General features: G+C 37.0%; 1 protein-coding gene across 1 annotated transcript; it reads left to right on the plus strand.

Annotated features, from left to right (window-relative positions):
• Window positions 1–3,775: 3,775 nt before the first annotated feature.
• On the plus strand, window positions 3,776–16,265 carry LOC108695840 (5-hydroxytryptamine receptor 3A-like). The gene is made up of 7 exons (XM_041569044.1): window positions 3,776–3,892; window positions 5,806–5,850; window positions 6,190–6,299; window positions 7,244–7,413; window positions 11,930–12,087; window positions 14,124–14,334; window positions 15,709–16,265. Exons 1-7 carry the CDS (start codon window positions 3,776–3,778, stop codon window positions 15,969–15,971), a joined length of 1,074 nt encoding a protein of 357 aa, XP_041424978.1. The 3' UTR covers window positions 15,972–16,265.
• The last annotated feature ends 1,148 nt before the right edge of the window (window positions 16,266–17,413 follow it).

Raw genomic sequence — 17,413 nt, forward strand, 5'->3', positions numbered from 1 at the left:
CTAATTTCTATAAAACATTATAACTTTAGGAAACAATTGCAACTTGGTAGTTTGGAGTACAAAGATATATTTACCCATTTTTGATTCACCAGAACCTGTTCTTTCTAATAATTGGTAGTTTTCTAGGGTAAACCTACTGTTAGCGGAATGTTTGGCCTTGAAATCAGAAGTATATCATTCTGATATATGTGATTGTTCTTTGTGAAACATGATTTTTTTTTCATTTTATTAGACACTTAGAAGCCTATATTTTTTTACAGAAGTAGAATTACACCAAAATTCTTGCATATTTTGAAAGTTCAGGTTGTCCTGAAAAAAACAATATTTTGTTTTCCTGGGTAAACTAAAAGACCACCCCAGGAAAGGTCCTTAAAGTGAAAGAGTGCAAAATATCTAAAAACTGCTTGGCAGTAGATGTTCGCATCTAGACAAAATGGCTGACAGTGAAAGGGTTAAAGGTGGCCAAAGACACACCGATAATATTGTAGGAAACTATTTTTCGTATGATATTTGTTGTGTGTTTGGTGGAAGACGAGCTGACCAATATCGGCAGAAGACTTGGATATCGGTCGGCTCGTTAATTGGGCGTCTTTGAAAGCACCCGAACATCCGCTATTGTTAGTGCTGAATCATCAGATACAAGTAGAATTCTATTGTTTCTACTTGTATATCTGATGATTCAGCTATACACGTGTGTATTGAAACAAACAATCTTTCCTGGAAAGATCTTTTGCAGGAAATACCATAATTGTAACATCTATGGCCCCCTTTAGAGTTGCAAATGATCTCCAGATTGCTAAAGCCAAAGGACGTTATTCTCATTCTCCTGGACTTCTGCCTTTGATACTGTTAACCATTCTGTTTAATGCAAATTTTCCATTCAATTGGTATCTGGGATCGAGCTACAGCCTGGCTCTCTTCATACCTTTCTGACGCTCCTTCTCTGTTTCTTTTGCTAACCAATCCTCTCCCCTGGTTTAGCTTAGAGTGGAGGTGCCTCAGGGTTCTGTACTTGGTCCTCTGCTGTTCTTTGTACATGCTCTCTTTAGGAGGCCTTATATCTTCATTTGGCTTAAATATCACCTGCACGCCAATGACATACATATATACAGTATTCAGACACCCCTTCACTAACCACTAATATTCAGACTTTACAAATATATAACCAGTATATGCTGTTTTTAGATGCATTAACTGAGCTTACCGCTATACATGGTGGGCCCAGGTGCACACGCCCCAGACCTTCAGCAAGAGGAGCAAATACCAGAGAAATTCAAAGGAGGCTGGCACAAGCCTGAACCCACAAAGTAGTACACCAGAGTCAGATAGTAAAAGGTTAAAAAAGCTTACATTTTATTTTCCATCAATTAAGAACCAAGGCCTGATGCATTTTGTATCTATCAGGGACACTTAGTCATATGACTTTTACTATCTGACTCCAGCTCTGCTACTTTGTGGGTCCAGGCTTGTGCCAGCCTCCTTTGAATTTTTCCACTAATGTTCAGATCCAGATAACAAACTGCCTACTAGCTATCTCCTCCTGCATGAACCAATACCACCTCAAACTGATATGTCTTCCCAACAAAACCGAGCCCTTCTCTTCCTTTCACCATTACTATTGATGGCATGACCATTAATCCTGTTAATTCAGCATGCTGCCTGGGGGTCAACTTTGACCAGTCTTTCTCTTATCATATTAATACTACTGCCAAAACCTGTCGTTTCTTCCTCCGTAATATAGCCAAGAATAATCCATGCCTGTATCCTATTCCGTTTAGACTGCAATCTCCTACTAAGCAGTCTTCCTAACCCCCATCTCTCTCCCCTCCAATTAATCTTAAACTCTGCTACTAGGATCCTCCTGCTCTCTCCTAAGAGGGAACTTGTTCAACCCCAACTAAAATCATTAACATGGCTGCCAGTCCAGCAAAGGATATCATATAAAATCATTCTGCTAACATTCAAAGCCCTTCAGTCCTCTGCTTCTCACTATATTTCTTCACTTGTCTCACTGTACTTTACTGGCCCCCTCCTCTGCTCCTCTTAGAGCCACCATCTTTCACACCATCCACATCCACTGCTACCTCTCATCTTAAACCCTTCTATCTCGCTGCTCCTTACCTCTGGAATTCCATCCCTGAACTCATCGATAAGGCGTGATCTCTCAAGAGTCCACTTTTTGGAGCACTAGAACATTAGTCTAGTCCTGGCACCCAATGGACAATGCCTTTATCTTGTGCACTTTTCCCCTCCAATTTGTGCCCGTATGTTTACCACCCACCCACTTAGACTGTAAGCTGTATGGGGCAGGGACCTCCTTCCAACTTTATCTCTTACCACATAGCACTTAAGCTCTATGTCCTTATATAAGCTCTGTGTACTGTGTGTATTTATGGCATTTATTGTGTGACTTGTCCTCCCTGTGTGGACTTTAATATACTGTGTTGTACTTTTATGCATTGTACACTGTGGCTCCTTAACAGCACTTTACAAATAAAGTTATACATACATACATAGATACATACATACATATATGGGCTAATAATGGGCAAGTGTATGATTAGCAGGTTTAAGGCAGAAGGACAGAATTATGGTGTCATAGGGGCAGTACTAGACCATATACCAGCTGCTAGTCATGACATGTGAAAAATCTATAAATAAGCAGATTTTTACTTTGGTAGTTGGAAGTTTATTTGTCCTCATATGAATTTGTCCTCTTTGTATGCAGATGGCCAACAAGCAAATCTACTGTACAGTCAAACCAGTAATTGTAAAACCCATGTTAACTGACTGATGTGAGATGGGTCATTTTGCTAATCTAGGTGATGTAAAAAGTTTTACAAAGTAGAACAATGGTTATAGGTGATAGGACAGGGTTAAATGATGAAATACTGCAGCCTGCAGTAAAGAAATTAAGTAAATTCCTAATGCAGTATAAAGCTTTCAAATACTTCTACAATTGATGGTGAAATATCCAAAGTGATTCCAGTAAAATAATTATCATTAAGTGAACATTACAGAGCTAATTCATGAGAGGTGGGGTTATTCATATTCTAGGTGGCATCACACAGTTTATAAAAGCAAACGCATCTTATTGTATGATAAGTCTTGAAAAGGGTGAGAGATTGGCTTTAAAAAGGAAGCCTATATGGAAAAAGAAAACCAAAATTAATCACCAACACAAGCATAAGAAAACCAAAATACGACAAAGGCAGACCCAAAGGGTGTCAAGGCAAAAGTGGAACTTCAAGAAAAGTCTGGAAGAGGAGGTTGGACATCTGAGAGAGGTGACCCTCTATAGCCATAGCTGCTGCACTACTCTGTATCTCAGAAGAGAAAAAGGGAACATGTTACCTTTTTGGGGTATGTTAATCCTGTGCCTCATCGTGAGCTCCTCTGGTGAGTTTTGTGTTTTGCATATGACTTTACAATTCACAGTCATTTCTGATAAAGTAACTAGTTCACAGCCAGAGATCATCACCAGTAATCCAACTCCAATACTGTTGGTTATTTACAGGGACCAAAAATAGTACAAACCCCCTCCCCATTAAAGGTGGGCCCTCATCTGACATTAGGGAGATTATATACTACAACGCAAAGCATACATGTTACCCTCTTTCCATGTACAGGTACATACAGTATTGCATTAGAGGCCCACAGAGCATCGTGTATGATAATGGCAGACATTGTGTCAGATCTCCCCCTGATATGTATTTATGGATTTTTTTTTGTAGCTCAAAAGAAAGGGAGCAGTAATTATTCAACATCAGCCTCCATGCAACTATACAAGCACTTGTTCAATGGATACCAGAAGGGTTTAAGGCCAGTAAAGAACTGGAGAAATATCACAACTGTGTACATAGATGTTAGTGTATATGCAATCCTAAATGTGGTAAGTGTTTGTATTTAACATTTTTGTTTCTCAAATTATAGAATATATATATGTTATTACCACACCACTATGATAACGGTTGACTCTGTAAAGGAACAGTTCGGGCTCACATTTGACATCTGATTTTCTGCACTTGATTTACTATAGCAGGCAGCAGTCTGTGGTTAACTGTTCTGCGAGCCAAACGTCCTGCCGCATGCTGTCTAGAAGTGCACCGAACTAACGTTTGTGGAAATTTCTGTGGTCAAAGCACAATCTGTATGTCCTGTTTAGAACTCCTTCAAGTCGCCAGCTGAGAACCAGTTAAGGGATAGAAAATCCAGTTATTTAAGGCAACTCATTCTACCATAACATTACTCTTTTTTTGCCCAACTATGTATATTAGGAGAAACATTATTGTACATAAGCTTTTTTTTCCAAAACTTATTTCTGAGCTTTACTGTTTCTTTAAAGCCAATAGTGCATTATTTTCTCCCCTGGTGTTAATACGCTTATGGAGAAAACCCCTGTATGAGTCCTATATCTATAACTTGTTGTTCTTATTCTTTATTTATATAGCCCAGGATATTCTGCAGTTCTTTACAAACATTACACATCAATTATATAATTCTCTGCCCCAGTGGATCTTACAATGTAAGGATCATATAGTACTCATACATACTATGGGCATTTTTTTATCAGGAACCAATTAATCTTCTTACATATTTTTGGAGCGTGGGTAGAAACCAGAGTACCCCTGCGAAAAGCCACGAAAGAATGGGGAGAAACTTGCAGGAATCCGTAGTATTCCAGTGCTGCAAGGCAACTATAACTATTGCTCCACTATGCTGCCTAAGAAGGCCCTCACCTGGATCTCCAGGAGCTACAACATTTCAAAAATGACTTTCCTAAATGATCCGGTAAAGTTTATGGAACAAATTTCTCAAGTTTTCTGTAGTTACAAGCAGGGATGATCCTCAGGCGGCAGCAGCCCTGATGTCTCCACCCCTCTTCCGCTCAGTGCTGCAACCTTTTGTGTCAGAGTGGGTCAAAGGAAGGCCGCATCGCTAGTGCATTGAGATCTATAGCGCTTTCTGCACTAGTGGAGTCAAATTTCCATTTTAGAAACTGGATATTCGGCTATTAGTTACCAGAGGCAGCTTTATGCCGCCCCTTGTAGCTGGCTGCTCACTGCTGCCTAAGACAAGGTTCTCACCTAGCCTCATGGCAACAAGGATATATTAACCTCTACAATCCATAGAATCCCCACTGTACATTTTGGGCAGGTGCCTGATTATTGCAAGAAATGTGTTTCCCCAGCTACTGCTACTACTGATCCCCAGTAATCTAGTCAATTATGAATAAATGACCTATTGTATATCTTCAGAAGGCCTTAAAAGGTTGGTTTACAAAAGGTAGGTGTTTTTATAGTTTTTTGTTAGGTGTTTTTTAGGTGTTTTTAGTTTTTGAATTATTTGCCTTATTCTTCTGTTTTCAAATGGGGGTCACTGAGCCCATCTTAAAAACAAATGTTATTGCTACTTTTTAATACTCAATCTTTTTATTCAAGCCTTCTCTTATTCATATTACAGTCTCTTATTCCAATCATTACATCGTTACCAGGGTAATTTTGAGTCTAGCAGATGGATTGCTGAAATTGCAAACTAGAGAGCTGCTGAATAAAAAGCTAAATAACTCAAAAACCACAAATAATACAAAATTATTATTACAGGATGATGACTTGTTTTAACATTTTTATAAAAATATTGTGGAATATATTTGATAAAGATTAATACAATAATATACAAATGTGAATTATAACCTATGGGATAACTGGATAACACATGCAATTATTACCCATCAAAGTAAAGATGTGATCTATCATCTTTGCATAGAAACTAAACTCCCTTTGTTTTATTCCCATTTTTTCTTAGGATGAAAAGAATCAGTTTATGACAACCTACATATGGTATAGTCAGGTAGGTATAAAATCTGAATTTACTATAAAGTTCTGGTGACCTAAGGCAAGTCATTGTTTCTTTGTTCCTTCAGTCACTAGGTATTACTCATAATAAACTATTTGGAATGTCTCATAATTTGTATACATGATAAAAACAAATAAAGATCTGAAAGACTTTATAGTTACCTAATACCCATTTTTTTCAAGAAATTCAAGGATGAGGATCTCTGCAAAACTTTTGCTGCATGTATTACTTAAAAAAAACTGTGTAAAACAAGAAAGTACAGACATTTACTAATAGTATCTCTCTCTTTGCAATTTGCAAACATGTCTGCATATTAACTGTTATTCTTTATAGTACTGGACTGATGAGCATTTGAAGTGGAATCCAGAAATGTTTGATGATATTCAGAGAATTGCCATTCCAACTAACAAAGTCTGGGTCCCAGATATACTTATTCAAGAGCTGTGAGTATAACAGTGAGAACTTTCCTGATACTATTACACATGAAGAGTTAGAGGGGTGGTTCAACTTTTTAGTATGTTATAGAATGACAAATTTCCATTGAATTGTATAATTGGATCATGATAATTCCACCAAAGAACACAAACAATATGCCTAATACATGTCACTGCAAGAGTTGGACTAGGGTAGTGGGACCCACAAAAAAAGAAATTACAAATTTTTTAACCTTCTTTCTTCCTGTTGTTCTTCACACAATCCCTACTTTACTTTCTTTTCCACTATTTTTCATTACCATTTTTAATTTAATTTGCCAAAACTATGACCTCTAAATCTGAATTAGCTGATCTACATTCAGATGGGAAGTATAAGTTCTAGAAAGCAAACCAACTGATCATTTACAGAGCAAGCTCCACTTGAGCCCTAGGGGGTTCTATTTATATAGTCTGATCAGGTACAACTTCAAATCGAATCCCACCAAAAACCATCAAAAATTAAATAAAACCTACAATTTAAAAAACAAAACAAAAAAACTAATAGAATGAATTGTCATTTTCTGTTGCTTTATTCAGTACCAGCCTGTTAGTATCCAATGTCCCCATGAACCTGCTTTTTAAAAACAACAATCTCTATACAGGGATGCACTTTAACACTCTACTAACTCTTGGTGCAAACTATAAATTGGAGCCGTTTCAGGTTGCTTTTTTTGTGACAGGGCAATATGTCTGGATACATTATGGTGAATATTTTATTTTTCTAATTAACAATGGATGAGTTGGACTTTCTTCCATTCTGAAACCAATAATTTAAGCTCATAACCAACACTTTTCTTTTAACTGTATTTTTATTGCTTCACTGCATTTTAAAATTTAAATAAATACTTACTATTCATCTATATTTAGGAAATACTGTATGTATTTACATGACTAACTATAACTTTCTTACTTAGTGTGGATACAGGAAAATCCCCAGAAACTCCTTATGTTTATGTCAACTATGAAGGTACAATAGAAAATTCTAAACCCATTCAAGCAGTGACAACTTGCAAACTGAGAATATTCTATTTTCCTTTTGATGTACAGAAATGCAATATCACGTTTAGCAGCTGGCTTTTCACAGGTATGTTTTGCATGTTTGTAATAACAATCTACCAAACTGCATGTCTGATGTCTCACAACTTAAAAAAACAACACCAGGTATATATATATATATATCAGTCCATGAAAGCACTCACAGCAATTGCCATCAAGCATGTATCAAAAACGAATTTATTAGTGCACGGTGTATCAACGCGTTTCGGCTCACATGGAGCCGTCGTCAGGATAACAACAGGAAGTGTGGCACATCATTAAATAACCCCCTCACATCTATTTCACTCGAGCGAACACCACGAGAAGTATGAAGAAAATCAGCGAGCACTCCGGAAGCCTCTTGTGGTAGGTAAAATTCAGCTTGATTTCAAATACATTAAAACCATTGCATCCTGACACGTTTCGTATCTAAACGATACGTAGTCATAGGCATAAATTCACAGAAACTTCTAACTTCTAAAAGGAGTATTTAGGAAATGACATCACTCATTAAATCAAACAAGGTGTTTAACATTCTCTTACTACTACTGCTTTAAGTATTTCAATGCTGCAGTACAATTTAAAACTGTGCCGTTCTCAGACAAATACAATTAAAAACTTTTTATTGAATTGGCAAAAATGTTATTGAAACAAGTTCATAGAAAAAGAACCTTAGAAAATTATATATATATATATAGATGGTAACCTCTATAGAAAACCACTTAGTTAAGCTTCATTGAATTTCCACCTTTTTTCACCCATTAGTATATATAAATCAATGGATTTTCAGAGCATATTCGATCAATTGATGTTATAAAATTATTAGCAAAAAGCAGCTTTTGAAAATAAGGGTTTGGATTAAATTGTGTCAGCGAACCTTCACAAATAAGGTGTAAATTTAGTAATTTGAAGTAAAAATTATAACTTGGACACAAAAAAGATTTTCATACGAAACCAAAACCATATATAATTTTCTAAGGTTGATGAATTTTACTGGGATGGAATACAACCAAAACGAGGATAAAGCTAAAGAGAATTAATTATTAGTAAGGAAAAACATGTAGGTCGGAACGATAATCACAACGATCTTTGTTACCAACATTATGTATACAATAGTGTGTAGCTTAAAACAGATGGGAGCTATTTGAAATCCTATGATCGATGAAAGATGAATAAACTTGAAAAATATTTTTAAGAAATGTATATGTGTTTAGAGGCTTAAGCGAATAGAGATAAAAAACTGAAACATTCGATTATTTGGGCTCATACAGAGATGCTCAAAGAACATTAAACATGACAGGCTATATCAAATCTGAGATTTAAGCCTGCTGGTTGTCGAGTCCCCAGTGTAAAAATCCAAAAATCTTCTCTGTGGAGAAGTTTCTCCATTAGATTACCTCCCCTATAGACGGGCTCAATTTTTTCTATACCCTGAATGTTCAAATATTTTATGTCTCCATCGCTACACTCAAGAAAATGCCTCGACACTACTGAGGAGTTTCTTCGAGAGGTTATATGATTTATGTGCTCCCTCATTCTGTTCTTTAAGTTTCTTGAGGTGCAACCAACATATTGTATGCCACATTTTGAGCAACTTAGTAAATAAGTAACAAATTTTGTATTACAGTTTATGAAATGATTCATTTTGAATGATTTTCCTGTACTGTTACTCTTAAACTCCTTGGATACTAATATTCTCTCACATGTAATGCACCTGTTGGCACCACATTTATAGGTACCCTTAGTTTGTAACCAGGTTTTGCTCTTTATTTTACCTGGTACGACACTAGGTGCTAATAAGTTAACTAGTGTAGGTGCTCGTCGTGTGACAAATTTGCAACCGTCTTTGAGAATATTATGTAAGCTCTCATCATTAAACAAAATGGGTAGATTTTTTCTAACTATTGTTTTAATTTTGTGATATTGCCTGCTAAAAGATGTAATAAACATGGGTTTATCATCTTTTTTATCATTATTTTTTGTTTTTTTACGATCATTTAAAAGGGTCATTCGATCTATCCTAAACGCTTTCAAAAAGGACAATTTCAAAAGATTGATAGGATAATTTCTCTGAAGGAGACGGTCTCTCAAGTCAACAGATTTCTTAATGAACTCTTCTACTACAATTACGTCGAAGTCGTTGGAATTGTCCAAAGGGTATAGCTTTCAACACATGTCTAGGATGACATGAGTCAGCTCTGAGTAGAGTATTTCCTGCAGTTTCTTTACGAAACACTGTACTGACTATGTTTGCTCTTATGGGTTAATTCCAGATCTAAAAAACCAATTTTGTTCTGACCAAATTCACTCGTGAACCGTAAGTTACAATCATTCTGATTCAATTTTTGCAACAAAATTGTTAAACTCAATCTGTGTATCACCCCAAATAAAAAGCAGATCATCCACATATTTCTTATAGAGTTTTATATTATTTAAAACATGCATTGTACCTCCAAAAATGCGGGTTTCTTCCCACCAACCCATGTATAGGTTGGCATATGTTGGGGCAAATTTTGCTCCCATTAATGTCCCGCATTTTTGGAGGTAAAAAGCAGAATCAAATTTGAAGAAATTATGTGTTAATAGATATTCTAGTGTCCTCAAAATGAAATCTATCACGGTGTCGTCATAATTACTATAAGTTATTAGGTGGTATTCTACAGCCTCCAGGCCTTTCTTATGTGGGATGCATGTATACAAGCCCACTACATCAACCGTGGCCCAGCTGAACCTTGTTTCGTCCCAGTCTAGCATTTCAAGTATTTGTAAGACATGCTTCGTGTCCCGTAAATGAGAATCCAAACGCATGACGAGAGGTTGTAATAACATGTCTATTAGCTCTGACAAATTTTCGTTTAAGGAACCTACACAAGAGACAATGGGCCTACCTTCGGGGGGGGGGGGAACTTGTTATTATGTATTTTAGGAAAATGGTGGAAAATGGGAATATTAGCATTTTCAGGTGTGAGAATTTTTCACTTGATAACTGAACACCCCTCTCTGATAGCCCATTTCCACCAATTTCAGTAAAACCTCCCTATATGTTCCTTGAGGATTAAAAGCTAATTTTTGATATGCATTTTCATCATGTAGCTGCCTATAGGCTTCGCTAATATATTCACTAGTGTCTAATACCACTACTTTTCCACCTTTATCCGCCTTGCGTATGACAATAGAATGATCAGATTTTAGTTCTCTTAAGGCTTGTAATTCGCTTGGACTTAAATCTATATCACTCGAGCGAACACCACGAGAACCACCCCATATGTTGTCTAAAGCTCAATTCATCTAACAACCCTTTCGAGTCCAATGAATGGAAAATAAATTTAAGAATTAACATCAATTAGGGTAGGAGCTTCACTGGAGTACCAACTCATAAGTAACTAGCGAATACATCTCTTTGAGCCCTCTAGGGGCCACTGTGTCAAGGGTCCGCATCCATTTAGCTTCACGCTGTAGTAAAAGTTTAGATCTGTCACCACCTCTCCGTGGGGGGGGGGGGATATGATTGATTAGAACTGCTCGTAAAGTAGGCAAGGGATGCTTGCATTGTAAGAAGTGTCTAGCCAAGGGGGTATCGGATTTGCCTGTGGCCAAAGCCACATGTATAACAGAGCGATGATTGTTCATACGCATATGAAATGACGTTACACATTTCCCAACATAGTAAAGGCCGCATGGGCACACTATGCAGTATATAACAAACTCAGAGGTGCAAGTCAACCTATATGGGATCTGGTAACATTTTCCACTATGTGGTTGAGAGAAGGTTTCACCTGTTAGTAAACAACCACATGTCTTGCAGCCCACACATCTATAGCAGCCAGTCTTGTTAGATCTGAGCCAGGTATCAACCCTGTCAGTGCGTATATCTGTCACCATTAGAAGGTCCCTCAGCGAACAACCTCTAAGGTACGCACATATAGGTGTTGGTATATGTGTAAAGGGCAAATTGGCATCCATGTGGAGTATTGGCCAATGTTTTTTAATCACAGTATCGATTCCCTGGCTCGCTGGTGTATAGTCTGAGACAAACACCATCCTCTCCACCCCCATTGTCTCATTATCCCTGTTTTTGTCCTTTTGCACTGACATCCTTGTGTGACATTTTAATCTGGGATTTACCCTGATTGGTTGAGGGGGTTATTTAATGATGTGCCACACAAAATTTTTAAATAATTATTCAGTAAAGAAGGTCCGCACTCTCAGGACTTAAAAATTAGATAATGTTTTAACAAAAGACTAACGTTTCAGCCTCTCCGAGGCCTTTCTCAAAGGCCTTTGAGAAAAGTACACACATTTGCAGAGGAAGGTACATGGTACATTCTTGGCAGATTGAGCCCTTGCCCGCCAGCATGTGTAGTGTAGGTGCTTGGCAGGCAGGGTTAAGGCTTGCCCACCATATTGTGTTAATATTATGACTTATGTACATTACCACCTCAGAATTTTAGAAACAATTTTAGCATATACACATTCTATTGATACAAAATAGCATTTTACCATTTTTATCATTTAAATGCTGCATAGTGCAACTGTGATACTTAACTGTAACTGTTTGCTTGCAGTTCAGGATTTGAATATAACACTAAAGAGATCTGCAGAGGAAGTGAAGAAGGACAGAAGGGTCTTTATGAATAATGGAGAATGGGACCTTCGTGGTGTGTTGCCAAAATATAATTCCTTGAAGGAAGATGGAGAAAGATATGCAGAGGAGGTTTTGACCGTAAGTTTAAGACAAATTAAAATATTGCAGTCTATGAAATGTTATCATTAAACCATTATATAAACCACCAAGTAAATAAATAATAATGAATTCATAATAATAATGAAAACCAATGTAATGATTACACACAGCCCAACGTAATATATTAACTAAAATGAATAAATTATACTAAGGTGAATGGCATATAACACAATAATTTAAAAATGAGTTACACAATTTTTTAGGGCAATGCTATGTGGGTATTATGCACATTGTAACCATCTTCTTTTTTAGGAGTACGTGTCTTGCATTGTGAAGGGCTCTGTAGCTCCTTATAGCCCTCCTCAGCCTAATCATGATGGTTTCTTTGCTCTGTTGTTCTCTAAAGATGGCCATACACAAGCCAATATATAGTAAGCTGCAGACAGATTAAGTCAGCAGTTTATTGGGCAGTGTATGGGGCACTTGAGAAAGGAGGTTGTACCTCCGAAACGTCGTGTGGCGAGCTCAAATAAAACCACTGAATTTGTAGCACAATTGCTGAAGTGTGTGCCATATGATTTTTTATTTTTCATATGGAATATTGAAACCCATTTATGCAGCAAGGTTTCTGGATAGAGCACCACAACATTTATATCACAGTCTATTGAACTATTGGGCAGTGTATGGAGCCCTCCAACGGCTTCCCTGATCGATATCTGGCTGAAAGCAGGCAGAAGTTGATTAGGCAGGTGTTAAAGGCCCACGGTGTGGCCGTGGCAACAAAATGAGTGGAGACACAGAGCCAATGTTACTGGTGTGCTGCTGCTTCTCAACTTTTATTACATTGTTATTTCTCAACATACAGTTTATTATTACCTGTCATTTACCATTCATGTGTCACATACATGCATTCTCAAAGATACTAACATCTGAACAATATTGTACTTGAGCCTTCTCTCATAACTTCACATTCAAGGCAAATAACATATGTGATATCAGCCACATCATAGCAGTATTATATTTACACATATAAGTATATATACTTTATTCACAGTATTGGCTGCAGCAATAAATACATCAGTTGAATGTATAACCTTAATAGGGTGAGATCTAACAGACAGACAGGCTGATGCTGTTGGTTGGCCTCAGTTAAAGAGCAACAGCCTGGTTTGTAACACTTTTCAAAATAACCCAAAATCTCCAAATCAGAGAAAATACATAAGTATCAATGTATCTGAACAAGTATAAAAAAAGGTTGCATCAGACATTTTGTCACTCTATAGATACTATGTTACAATTCCCATGTTAAGGCAACATATAAGCCTTTCTAAGGAGAGAGAGAGAGAATTCATGTAAATGTGACTTCATATTTACTGGGGTCACAAAGGTCATAAATTGGACTGAGAACGTTGTGATCAGCCCTATAACGCTCAACCTCAACAAACCAGCTCATCTCTGTATGTATGGCCAACTTAAGTCCTACCTCCTCAAAAGTCATAATCCAGCATCTTACATTGATGATATCTAAAAATATCAAAATAGGCTGTCTACCTGGATATATGTCTGTGCTAGTAACAGCAGTTCTGGTTACATAGTTGGCCACAGGGATATTAAGGAGTGATTTGTATGTCTCTGCCCACAGTTCCTAAGGTGAGGGTTAAAGCCTATCATTTTTTGGTTTTAAGGCAGTGTTAAGTGTATAGCATATGGCATGTAAGTAACTCAGTAGTGGTGGTGATCTTTATTCAGCTTTCAATCTGAAACATTTGTCAGAATAGTGGTGTACCTACACCTGTAATTTATGCTGTCGCCATTTCTCATCAAATTATAATCACATAAAGTTGATCACAACACATTTTATAGACTTAAATTGCATTGAACATCTTTCTTATTAAGGAGAAGCACATCCTAAATGTGTTTATGTTGCCTTTTGCTCTACACCTAAAGACCACTCTGGGGTAGTGTGTATCCTAAGGACCCTCCATTGATAAAACATTTGCACACATTTAAAAGCTGTTATTGCAAAGCAAAATGCTGTCTCTAGACTGTTGTTTAATGAATGCATTCTACTGCAGGTGGTGATCAGAAGAAGACCTCTTTTTTATTTTGTGCACCTGATTATGCCTAGTGCATTTCTCATGGTTCTAGACATCCTTGGATTTTATCAACCACCAGAAAGCGGAGAAAGAATTTCTTTCAAGATCACCCTGCTTTTGGGCTACTCTGTCTTTCTTATTATTGTATCTGATAATTTACCTGTGACATCCACGGGAACACCGCTGATAGGTAAGAACAGAAAAATCATTACCAAAGCTTTTTGTTATTAGTTATATTTGCAGGAAGTTCTTTAGTTCATTGTGTGAATTGTATTTTAATTCTTCTACCACCATTAAAAAAATACAGTGGTTATTTATTTCACCAGTAGAGTGAGCAGATCTTGGACTGGAAACATTTTCTAGATTAAGGGTCAGATTTATCAAGGGTCAAACTGAAAATTTGAATTTTTAAAATTGTATTTTGACTTTATTTTAGTGTAATTTGACTAGGGAATAGTCCAAATTCGATAAAAAAATATTAATGTACTGCCCTTCAAGAATTCAAATTACTATCCACCATCTAAAACCTGCCAAATTGGTGTTTTAGCCTATGGGGGACCTCCTACAATAAATTTGGATATAAAGTCGTTTTTTAGAATTTTATTTTTAAAAAAAACTAATCGAATTTGATTTGAGTTTGCAGGTCGATCATATTCCTATCCGATTTTTTTTTTTAATAAATTGGATTGGTCATTTTTTTTTTCTTTGAATTTCGTGTTTAAGGGCGTTTTTATAAGCATCAAACGAAATACTCCTTGACATTAGACACGGGTTAACCCTTACGTTGAAAACGTGTGCTGGAGTATTTAGTTTGAATTGATAGGTCCTCCTATACCCCAAGCACCGTACGGGATATTGAGAGACCAGAGGGCAGATTTATCAAGGGTCGATTTTTGAAGTTAAAAATACTTCAAACTTTTTTTCATCGAATTTGGCTATTCTGCGCTCGAAGTAAAATCGAATGATCGAACTATTAAATCCTTCGAATCGAACGATTTTATCGTATGATCGAACGATTTTTACTTCAAAAACTTAGAAAAATGCTTGCATGGTCCCCCATAGGCTAAAATAGCACTTCGGCATCCAAATTTTTTTAAAGAGACAGACTTTGATTATCGAATAGTCGAATATTCAAACTATTTTTACTTCGAATTGAATTTGAAGTAAATTCTAAGTCGTAGTATACTATTCGATGGTCGCAGTATCCAAAAATTACTTTGAAATTTCAAATTTTTTTACTTTGAAAATTCCCTCTAATTCACTTCGACCCTTGATAAATCTGCCCCCAGGTGTGCACCTGTAACCTTTGCTGATCTACGTTTTTATAAACGCCCATAAACTCAAAATTCGACCCTTGATAAATATGCCCTAAGAGTTGCACTTTCTAGTTAGAAAGTTACAATGCCAAAGAACATCAATCCCTGTTAACTAAAGTTAAGAAAATGTAATTTGCTTTCATCTTAAACTTTCCACTGCTATGTGAATGGTTTGCTCCCAACACACACCATCACTGAAACATCCTACAAAAAGTGTAAGAGATCTAACTTTCTGTTCTGTGTGCTAGGAATATACTTTATTGTCTGTATGGCGCTACTTGTAATCAGCGTGGGGGAGAGCATTTTCATAATCCGAATAAATAATAAGCAACATCTACAGCCGAAAGTTCCCAAGTGGATAGAGAGACTGGTCCTGGAGAAGATCACTGGCTTACTGTGCATCAGAAACCAAAAGATGTTTAGGCCACCAAGGGCATGTAGTTCACCTTCATCACAGGAAGTGGAGAGAACCAGTACTGGTGAGATGAATTATTTGGCATTTTATGTTTAAAAAATCTATAAATGCAGTGGAGGTGGAGTATAAATGCAGAATAATGTACTTAAAATAGTTCCATTATATCCAGGTTGATAAAAGGTGCAATGTAAGGGGAGGTTATCTATGAATGGAACTCATGGTGCTTTCATCATATTTCTACTTTACATTGCGGGCAGCAGCATGTAGGGCAGGGGTGTCCAAACTTTTTGCAACAAAGGGCAGATTTAGTGAGGTGAAAATGTGTGGGGGCCGGGCATTCAGCCTGACATCCATTCCGAGGTAGCTTGCTTGCGATCAGGATCACTCACTCCTGGGGATAGACGCGTACACATCGTTTCGGAAGTGGAGAAGTGGAGTCTGTTTGAAATTACCACGCCTCATTTAAACAAGGATTTGCATAGCAGTAAAATTTGGGCACATGATTAGTGAAATAATCGTCTAAACTGCTGCCTGTGTGCTGAAGGTGTTAGCAATAGACACATACTGGTACGTAGTGACGCATCGCTCCCACATACTTCTTTAGTTTACTGTACTGGCACGTCAGTATGTCTATTGCACCTTCAGCCCTAAAGAAGTATGTGAGAGCAGCGCGTCACTCTGTGCCAGTACGTGTCTATTGCTAACACCTTCAGCACACAGGCAGCAGTATAGACCAAGTGGCAGATCATTTCACTAATGTGCCCAAATATTACTGCTATGGCTGCGCGATTCCTGATTGCACTGTGCTGGCGGGCCACATTATTATTAATTTCTTGATGGAGGCTGAGGGCCGGTGTAAATTTGAAATTGGGCCGCAACTGGCCCGTGGGCCTGACTTTGGACATGCCTGATGTAGGGCAACCTTCATGCAACTTTGTGCGAAAATACAATATAATAACTATTGCAAATACAGGTATGGGACCTGTTATCCAGAATGAACTACTAGAAATTAATTTAAACATTAATTATACCCAATAGGCTGGTTTTGCTTCCAATAAGGATTAATTATTTCTTAGTTGGGATAAAGTACAGGCTACTGTTTTATTATTACAGAGAAAAAGGAAATCATTTTTAAAAATTTGGATTATTTGGATAAAATATGGGAGTCTATGGGAGACAGCCATTCCATAATTCGGAGCTTTCTGGATATCGGGTTTCCGGATAAGGGATCCTATACCTGTATAAGGATTTTAATCACTGAATAAATAAGCATCCATAGGTGCAAACCCCAATCTCCTAATATTTTTGATTATTGCATTTAAAAATCATTTTTGCATATTCAGAATTTATAATTGTAAGCACATTTCCAATATACAATTAAACATTTTCAAAGTTAAAATGTAAATTGTATTTGCAAAATGGAAATGTAATTGCAATTAAAAGCACTATTTGTTTTCTCCTTTCTATTCTTCTCTTTTAATTTGGGAAACAATGTAACAGTCATTTGTATTCAGTATTTGGTTGTTATATTATCTGCA

The sequence above is a fragment of the Xenopus laevis genome, chromosome 7L, assembly GCF_017654675.1.
Source record: "Xenopus laevis strain J_2021 chromosome 7L, Xenopus_laevis_v10.1, whole genome shotgun sequence".
In the NCBI taxonomy this organism is placed as follows: Eukaryota; Metazoa; Chordata; class Amphibia; order Anura; family Pipidae; genus Xenopus; species Xenopus laevis.